The sequence below is a fragment of the Onychostruthus taczanowskii genome, unplaced genomic scaffold, assembly GCF_017590055.1.
Source record: "Onychostruthus taczanowskii isolate IOZ18803 unplaced genomic scaffold, ASM1759005v1 scaffold41, whole genome shotgun sequence".
Lineage (NCBI taxonomy): Eukaryota > Metazoa > Chordata > Aves > Passeriformes > Passeridae > Onychostruthus > Onychostruthus taczanowskii.
Genome location: NW_024501571.1, coordinates 1,266,435 through 1,276,538, shown reverse-complemented (window position 1 = coordinate 1,276,538; position 10,104 = coordinate 1,266,435). Strand labels below are relative to the sequence as shown.

The following is a 10,104-nucleotide window of genomic DNA, read 5'->3' as shown; positions in this document are numbered from 1 at the left end:
TTGTGCTTGCGAGCCCTTGGAGGAGTCTTACCTTGGAGCAATTTACTCTACAAAGTTGTTTGACAGACTTAAATTTAGGCACCTGTGTAGACAAAGTGAAAGCTTTTGAAAAGTGTTTACAGTCACAAAAGCACAGATGGAGCAAAACGTGAAGAAAGCAGTATGAATCCAGAATGACAGCAGTCTTAGGTGGAAGAGAGTGTCTCTGTTATTTCCTTTTGCATTGTTGCCATAAATTATGTTCCCATAAACATCCGCTGTCATTTTTGTGTTTTGTCCGTGTGTTTAGCTATAAAGAATGGCCGGTATCCTGCTCTCTGAAAACATTTGGTTATATTGGTCATTGCCTTTTTCAAAGGTAGGATTTGTTTTTAGTCTGAAGTGATAAACATGTCAGGAGCAACGCCATTTACCCTAAAAATCCTGGTGTATGGTTTCCTTTTAGGAGAAACAGACAATAGTCAGAAGTCTGCTGTGGTTACACTGTGGAAAATTAAGTGTAGAAGAACTGACGCCTTTTAAGATTTCATCCAGTGTAAATGAAATCAGCATCTGGTCTATTTTCTTTAAGCTTTCACATGTGCTCATAACATACACATGAAAATGCACTTTTCAGAAAACCCTTGAGGATGGAAGTATTGGCTGCTACTTAAGCTGTTGGAGATCACAGTTTAAGAGGAGAACTGGGGCATGTGGAGATGTTGCTTTGTCGCAGACAGATGTAATATTAAAGCCCATTTGGTTCTAATATGAGGTTTCACTCTAACAGCCACCTGCCAAATTTGAGCTACCAAAATCTTGTGAATGTGTCTTCCAGATACACAACTTTTATTTTCCTCTGACTTCCAATGCATTTTACTCAGTTTGACAGCACCATGAAAATAAAGAATACTGTACACTGACACTGGCATTCCTGCTGTGTTGTCAATCACTTTGAAACAAGCCTCATGTTCTCTCTTTCCCCCTTCCTGTTACATCAGATTATATCCATCAGAGATCCAATTTTCTGTTACTCTGAAATAATTGGAGATGGAAATTCTGGTAAGTTTATTTCCTGGATTTGTGTTGCAGGTATGGGAATTAGTACCAAAGGTGAAGGTCTGTGGCAGATGTAAGAAATATTAAGGATACATTCTTGGCTTTTAGGGATCTCTTAAGTATTTCTGGGAGTTAGCTAAACCTTGATGAAACTGCTATGAGGAATGCTAGATGAAAAAACACTAAGGACAGCCTGGTTCGTTTTCAAATACAGGGAGAAAGTTAGATGAGGAACTTCGATGTTTCAGCTTCTTTTGTTTGCTGATGACTTTAAAATATTGAATTCCAGAGTACAGCAATTACAGTGGGAGTCAGTAGCAAGACCTGCTTGGGGTAACCTTCCTGTTAGGATTTGTGTGAGGACAATCTGTCCAGTTCCCCAAGCTGTGGACTTCCATACTGCCCACATTAATGCAGCAGATGTGAGATATTTAGAGAACAACTAGTATACGAATATGGTGTGCTAAAATCAGATCATTTTTTCATTAATTAGTGCAGTTTGTTAGAGCATGGTGCTAATAATACCAAGGTCACGGGGTCAGTCCCCATACAGGCCATTCATTTAAGAGTTGAACTCAATGATCCCTGTAGGTCCTTTCCAACTCAGAATATTCTGTGATTCTGTGATAATTGTAACACTCTTTGTTTTCCACAAAATAATGCAGAGAATGCATTAAATTCTTTCCAGTGTTTTCTGGGAAATTCAGTAAATTTTTAGTGCTTGCAGTAATTTTCAGTGAAGTGACCCGAGGTCAGTATACAGCAGTGACAAATGTCCTAGTTCTCAGGATACAATCCATGAACACCCACTCTTTTGCATTGGGGCATGACATTTGTGATATTGTCTTGTGCAGCAGGGTGACATTCTTATTGGATCACTGTCGTATGTTTTCTCAGTGCTCCTTGATCTTACTGTTTTTCTTTGCTTTTGATTTTTGAGCTATGAGTTACAAAGTTCTTCAGAAAATCAAGAAAATAAATTTAAAAAAAGAAAGTCACATTATTGTCATGTTACTGGTGGGAAAATTGAGACCTGACTGTCACATATAGTAAGGCAATAACAAAACTAGGATTAGATTGTCTCCTGGTTTTCTTCAGTCTGTTTGGCTCATGTTGCCCTCTTTACTGTACTCATTTTATGGTCCCATTGAGCTAAGTCATGAATCCTTTATTTATTTTTTTTTTCACACAGGGGGGTAGTTTTTCATGGAGAAGAGTTTCTCAGGGGGAGTATATTGCTTATGCCATTGTGACAAAGGGTTTACAACTCAATCTGGCTTTGTTCTTCAGAAGCTGCAGTTGGGACTGTCATATGCGGAATTTACCCACGCCAATGAGACTAAGCTTCTGAGTTATAGTGTACATGCTTCACAAAGCCTTAATACGACATTTTGATGCCCAGAAAGCTGCAATTTTATTGCATACCTTCCCTCAAGCATCAATATGATGAATATCTAGTACACAGAATGAAACAAGGGAAGAAAGCTGGCCTTCTCTTGCTGCATCAAGCAGCTGTTTTAAAATCTGCATTTCCATTTAAATGCTTTTATCACTTTTTATTCCTTTAAAATAGGAAGGGAGCACTCCCTTTCTTCCCAAGCCCTAGATTCAGTGTGGGAGTATTTTGAGACCTGATGATCAGCTGATGCCCTTTGCTCCTGGCAGGGCCACACCCTGCTGCTGCTCCATGCACCACTAGCAGAGCGCTTTGGGGTGTGTGGGACCAGGGGCTGCGCTGATTGAGAAGTGCTGCAGCACTTGCACAGCATCAGGCACAGGGAGAGGCTCTGCTGAAAACCCCAGGGCTGCTGAAAGCTGACAGCTTCAATGGGACACTCAAGTGCTTGCTGCTGGCATGAGCGTGGCTGTCCTGGGGATCTGAAACTGGAAGGAGTCACGTTGGTCAATTGGTCTCACTCCCTGCTATCAGCACCACCTACCTCATGGAGCAGTTATTCCTTTCATTACCCAGCTGTTGTAAGTGGCTCTTTGGGATATTTCATGCAACTTCTTTAGGAATGTTGTTGCCGTGGAACAGATCCTTGTTACTCCAGTGTTTCAGATTTAATTTTTGCTAAAATCTACGATTTATGATATATATTTATTTATGAGCAGTTTATACCCATTTCCGCTGGCTGTTGATATTTCTGGTCTTCAGAGCTCTTTGATTCTTCCTGCATAATTCAACTCCATTTGTATCACTGGTGCTTGTCAACTTTCTGTCACCTGCATGGGTTGTGGCAGAGTTCTGGGTTTTTACCAAAGCTACTGAAGGGTACATGAAATAGGATGAGCTCTGTTCCTTGGGGGAGGTCATGAGTAACTTTCTACCTCTTTACTTATCAGACCGTTTTTTTTTTTTCTTGTACTAGTGCCTGGTTTTTGGAGCTGAGCTAATCAGTTTCCATGTGACAATTTAGTAAATACTTAAATGGAGCCATGAGGAAGAGCAGCTCTAGCACCATAGTGTGCTTCAGTTGGGTTAATAAAGTGCAATATTACAGTGAACCAATGTCTGTTTACCAAGTTATATCATCTTCTTTACCACACTCCATTTTCATTGGAAACTTGTGTTTTCTTCCCTAACTAAAAACTTGTTTTGGAACCTTACAAACAGATGAAGTAAGACCAGTGGGTCTTTTAATGGTTTAGGTAGCTTATGATCTTCCTCTTTTGTATTGTGGACAATATATAGCATTTTCCACTCATTTTATGAAGTCCTGCACCATCCTAGATTTAGAAGACAAATTAGAAGTGATTCTTGAAAAAGCTGTAATTTCACACAACACTTTTTTTTTGTAATCAGACTTCACTGTTTTATTTTTGAGAATCCCTTCTCCTGAGGATTTAGAGTCTGAAGTGTTACCTTAGGAACAAAATCTGATAGAGAAAGATAGATACTGAAAAATGAGTAAAATACCAGTATTATTAATTCATGACTGACAGCAGCTGAAATTAAGCTCTTTTGGAATGAGAAGGGTGTATATTTTTTATACATATATATGCACACACACATAGGTATATACACATGTGTATATATTTGTATATATATATATATATATTTATCATCCACATACCAATTTTATATATATATATATATACACACACATTTAAAATTTCTTTGCTTTCCTTTTCATTCCTTTCTTATAATAAAAATGCGTATTTAGTGACAGGAAAATGTTACTTTTAGAAATCTGCTGCTCCTGATTTAGGAAAGACCTTTGTGGTTTTAAATGTTTTGTTTTAATTAGAAATCAATTTCCAGCTACCTTTTAAAGTGATACCTTATCTGTCCTACACTTATGTACTGCTTAATTTCGTACTCCTGGGAGGTATTCTTTGTCTCTGATAAAAAAGAGCTTATTAACTTTCATTTATTAGGAGAATTTAATTTCTTTCCTGTTGCTAAATTTAAGAAAACATTTGAAGAATGATTTAAAAGTAATGGTAAGGTTGTTTTTTTTTATTTTAATTGGGCAATAGAAGATAAAATCTGGAAATCATGACAGTAGCCAACCTTTGGAATTTTGATGTGGTTATTTTAAAAGGAAAATAAACTGAAGGTTAAGAAAAGAATTCTATTTTAAGTATATAGTTCACATATTCCAACTGGTTGGATTCTTGCCTTAAATTCAGTAACTCCACTAAGCTATTCTAAGATTTCACAATACGTTTCAAATACAGATGCAACTATAAAATATATTAAATATATAATTTTTACTGTTTGTAACATGAAATGATTATAACTTAAGTCAGTGTTGTTGTCACCTTTAATAAATAGTGCCTGGTTATCTGGTTTTTGTTCCCATTCCTTGAAGTTTTTGCTTATTGAGGAATTTGGGGAAAAAATTTGTTAATAACCTGTTACCATTGTAAATAAAGCATGCAAATAGAAAAAAAATCTGCCAATTTCAAAGCTTCAAACCATTTAAAAACTCAATGATTTTAAATCTAACGGAAACTGCAGGAGCATGTGGTCTTACTTTTTTGGGATATTGTAAAACTAAGTAACTCATCAGATTAAAATATAATAGTAAAACTTAATTTCACCCTCTACAGAAAAGTCAATACAGATGTGTGACGTTCCTTATGTCAGTGTTTTAGGGAACTAGACCTGTGGTACTGTTACACAGCGTGTCCTGTAATGAAAAATGAGGCTTATGCTTTCTTGCTCAGCATTTATTATGCAATTTTAGTGATCTATTACAATTTAGAACTGACAGTTTCTGGGAACCTCTCATTTCTCATATATAAAGCAAATAAGCATCACTTTTACTCCTCCATATATAATTGCAAATTGATTTTCAAGTTGGATCACTTAGCTTCACTTTTCGTTGTCTAATGTGGCCTTATATAATGCTAAATACTGAGACTGTTGAGTAACTAGAGAGTAAAACAATTTATTTTTTTATATAATGGTCTGTGGTCAATTACCATAGAAGTGGGAGTGTGTTTCAGCCTTGTAGGACAAACACTAGTTCCCATAAAGGAATCTGTAGAATTGAGGTTAAGTCAAGTCCATTAACACTTCTGATGCCTTGAAGCAGATGTCTCTGTTTTTAACTCCTCCAGTTCTTCTGTGTATTTGACAAAGAGAGCTTGGCATTTTCAAAAGCCTACAAAGGAACATCTTGTCTGCCCAACTGGATAACTAAACTTCAGCCAAACATCTCCCAAGCCCCTTGGCCTCTAGTCTTTCATGTAAATGATTCAGGGATCTTCGGCAGAATTGGGCATAAAGTTTGTGAACAAGAGAGCTGACAGCTCAGACAAATCTCGGCCAGATGTGTTTGGAGATCCATGATCTTACATTCCTCTCTCTGTTCCTTCTCATCAGCTTTTCTTCACTGGTAGCTTTTCATCAGCTTTTCTTCTTCAACTTAACCTGTGTTGGTATCGAGACTCGTCCCACTCTGCCCAGGCAGAGACCAGACTGGACCTACCTTCAACCCTTCCTGACATTCCCAGTACTTGCCTCTGTACGTGCTTCCTGGCACTGTGCACTGTGCCACCCACATACCCTGGCACAATTGGTTTCAGACTACATTTTCATACCTGGATGCTATGACCACATCATTCTGAGAAAGTGCTCTGGGAAAGCAAAGTTGTGCTCCAGTGCTGCAATGCTGTTACACTGTCTTATCTCTGACTCCATGTAAATATTGTTGTAGAGGGTTCAGGTTTAAGTAACTTAAACTGCATTATCTCTACTAAGAGGTTTTTATCAGAAAGGTAACTAAATTCACGTGAGAGGAAATTAATTTCCTTGCAGAAATCCAATACATCCATTTTCACTGGGAATGAAAGAGGGAGAAGTAAAAAGTTTTTCCAGACTCAGAGAAACAGTGACTCTAGGTTTTGGGAAGTGATAAAGGTACTTGACACAGGACACTGGCTGTTTGCTTTCCTGACGCATGTGGGACTGAGCCTGTGTATGTCAAGCCAACAGCTGGGTGAAAGGGAATATGACAGCAGTCAACTCCTCTTGTATGCCTGTGGGTTATGCATCCTTCCTTGATGATGTTTTTATTCCTGATGCATATTGGAATAATTCTTCATTCTTATATATTTGCTATTTAAGATTTTGTAAAGAGTGATTGGAGACTAAGGCATTTGTGACTACTAAAGACCTGCTACTGGTGCCTGGGACTTGAGGCAGTGTACTAATCAATATTTGCTTAAAAATTAGTGTGATTTATGGCGTTTTTGCTATTAGTTATGAGAAATAACAATAGTTTTGTCTTGTCAAAATTAGAATTACAGAATACCCATTTTTATCAGGGTGGTTGTAGAAGAATTTGTATTTAGCTTCTATTTTAAATTTAATAGGGTCAAACATGTACTAAATCATACCCAGTCTTGACTGCTTAATTGAAATCAATGAGACAGAACCTGAACTGTTGTTCATTGATATTTCTCCACTACCACAATTTGGATTACAGTAACTGATAGTATTTTGCCATCTGGATTCATCTACATCAAAACCTATTTTATAGAATTCTTCAGGGCAGATTAAAAAAGAAAGAGAAACGGTATCAATACTTAATGCCACTTATCTAAGGTCCATGATTGTACTCTAAACCTCTGTTTCATTTTCTCAGTAAACTCAGTTGATGTTGATGGGTGACATTTTTAAACCATGCACTCTTGATTTCTGTCAGATGTACTTTTTGTTCTACAAATTTCCCTCAAGCTATCCTTAGTTTTTTGAATCTAATTAATTTTATTTCAAAATTGGCAGGAAGAGCTAAGTATTTTTTTATAACAGTTATGCCAAGTCCACTGGCCTAAATTCTTCACAAATGTAATTTGCCTGGCTTTGCAATCAGCTTAGTTTCCAGATGATTTGGCTCATCATAACTTTGAGGGAAACACATAATGGTGACAAGGTGCCCTGGCCAGATTAACTGAACACTTTTTAAAAGTACATGTAGCCAATGAAGAGATAAACAAAGGTCAGGGGTTAATTTAAAACCTCTTAACTTTTTGCGGTGGAATCTTGTATTTGAAGTCATGTTCATTTCAATTTACAAGCAAGGTCTTTCAACATGCACAAATCTGTTTTAACTGTTTATTCATGTAATAATTAATCTGTCAGTCACAGGACAGGTTATAATCTTCATAATCTTTTCTTTTTTTAACAATGTTACAGATTTACTGGCCTGCAGCAAAAGAAAAGGTAGAATTATGCAAATTAGCTGGGAAAGATGCCCAGGTAAGTATGATGTATATTTTTTTATTATTGCTGAGATTTATGAATATCTATGTTTGTTACTAAATGCACAAAATGCATTAGTAAGCTTTTGTTACACTTCTTCTGAATTAATGTCCGAAGTGTTTTTTCTTAATTAAAAAAATTACATTTCTGTTATTTTTGAAATATTAATACTTAAAAAAATTCAATATTGGAGGCAGCAATCATGCTAGATTTTTCTTTGATGTAATAAATGCAGCTCATAGATGAATGGGCTTACCTTAGAAATGTATACCAGGCAATACTTCCATGAAATCTTCTTTTTTTGCATTAAAATGCTTCTTTTTTTCTTGGGAGTGTCCTGAATGTAACTTCATTATAATTCTTTAAAGAAACAGAGAAGTAGAGCAGTGTACAAATCAACGTAACTTGCAGACAGCTTCAGTTAGGGTTAATAGAAAATCTCAGACTCAGTGGCTTTTCCCTGGAACCACAAATTTTCTTTAGGAAGTATATTTAAGGTACATATGTGTCTACAATACAACTTTATATGTTTTGCTTAGCACAATGTCTAGAGCCTAGCCCCATAAATGTAAACATTTCCTGGCTGTAAAATAAAATTTCCTCATTTTGTCTCAAAAAAATCTCGTAATTTCTGTCCAGCACATCAGTTACCAAGGTAAATTCCAGCTCAAAACACTCTCAGCTCTCTGCCTGAAGAATTTCAACTTCTTATTCTAACTTGTTGCAACCATTATATTTACGGCAGTCAAAACCTAAACAAAACCTTTGCTGAGCACTGGGAATATTCTTATACTGGTGTATATGGGATCTTTGTGCTCTTCTGTTTCTATACTAAGAGAAGGACAGGGTCCTGGGAGAGAAATACTTGTTTTGGACTCTCACTTAGGTGTAGGGTGATGTCTAGAAAGTATGTGTATTCCCTCTGAAGTACTTGTTTTGTGTTTCTGTATTAATTTCATTCTGGGGAAAGCTAGAGCAAGCCTTTTCCTCCAGCCCTCTATCATCCTTGGAGCACGTAGCATCTGCCTGTGCTTCACAGCAAGGACCAAGCCCAGCTAGAGCCAGGACAGCCCACGGAACTCAGAAGTGATCAAATAAAAGTCACCAGTAAAATGTGGTTGGTGCAGAGGCAAAGCATACATACCCTTGGAAGTGTGTTGAAGCCTTTCAGCCCACCACAGTTACTTTAACAATGCAATATTTGGTGTTAAAGCATGTGCAGCATCCTGAGCTGGGAGCAAAGGCAGGAGGACTGGTAGCCAGACAAACCCAGTGGCTCTGCGACCTCTGCCCAGTTGTTGGCAGGTGGTGTTTGCTACGACACAGGCTGAACAGATACCCTCCAAACCTTTGTGCTGTGGGCACACAGCTTCTTGTGGCTGTAAGTCTTACAGCAGAATTAGGTTTGCAGGTCTGATTGATGAAGTGCCTGATTGATGAAGTGCCACTGTCAAATTGTAGTTGTCACAGCTTTGAACTACTTCATAAACAGTCTCTGCTACAGTAGTTTTAAGTACACCACTGCTATGGCTGTAACTTAGTAGAATGTATAATGTAAAAAAGAAGAATAAACATGAAAAGTAACCTTTATCTTTCTTTTCCCAACAGACAGAATGTGCCAATTTTATTCGTGTTCTTCAGCCGTACAACCGGACCCATGTTTACGTCTGTGGCACAGGAGCGTTTCACCCTCTCTGTGGATACATTGAACTTGGAACTCACAAAGAGGTAATATAACTTTCTCACTAGTGTGACATGTCAAGGAATAGCCCTCTTCTTGTTTAGCATTCATCACAGATTGGAAAATACTATGTGAGTGTGTAAAAAATGACCTGACAGCAGCTTGCATAAATAACAGGATAAATGGTGCATTCTGCAGGTCAGACGGGAACTCTCGTTCTCACATTTGGTATGTGCATATCACTTTTGAACAAAGCACTTTCCTCAGGCTTAATACACAAAGTTCTTTGGAATGACACTTCCCTGTGATTAACTAAGTGAAGAGAACATCTAACCCAGATGTCTTCCTTTCTAGTAAGTCATTTCTGCACATACTTTCCTTACACACATACATTCAGAGTTCAAGATGAAACTTGTAGTTCTATCTTCTAATGTACATATACCCTTGGCCCACAGAGGGATTCCTATGCCTCGTGCATGAGAGTAATGAACACTTTGAAAGGGCCTCTGAGCCTGAGTGCAAGGACAACATCTCAGGACTTTGTAATGTGTTGCAGTCTGGTCACTAAGGAGGTGTTGGGTGTCGTCCATCACTGGTGGCATATTCCTGAGCTGAAGTTTAGCAGCTGATTGGTTTTCATTTGCTGGTGACAAAGAAATCTCTATCC

General features: G+C 37.6%; 1 protein-coding gene across 1 annotated transcript in view; it reads left to right on the top strand.

Annotated features, from left to right (window-relative positions):
- Positions 1 to 2,784: 2,784 nt before the first annotated feature.
- SEMA3D (semaphorin 3D) overlaps positions 2,785 to 10,104 on the top strand; it is a 69,475-nt gene continuing 62,155 nt past the window's right edge. Inside the window, exons 1-3 of the mRNA XM_041413425.1 lie at positions 2,785 to 3,015; positions 7,691 to 7,753; positions 9,365 to 9,484. Coding sequence (XP_041269359.1) covers positions 2,866 to 3,015; positions 7,691 to 7,753; positions 9,365 to 9,484 — 333 coding nt within the window. The 5' untranslated portion in view covers positions 2,785 to 2,865. The remainder of the gene's footprint in view (positions 3,016 to 7,690; positions 7,754 to 9,364; positions 9,485 to 10,104) is intronic.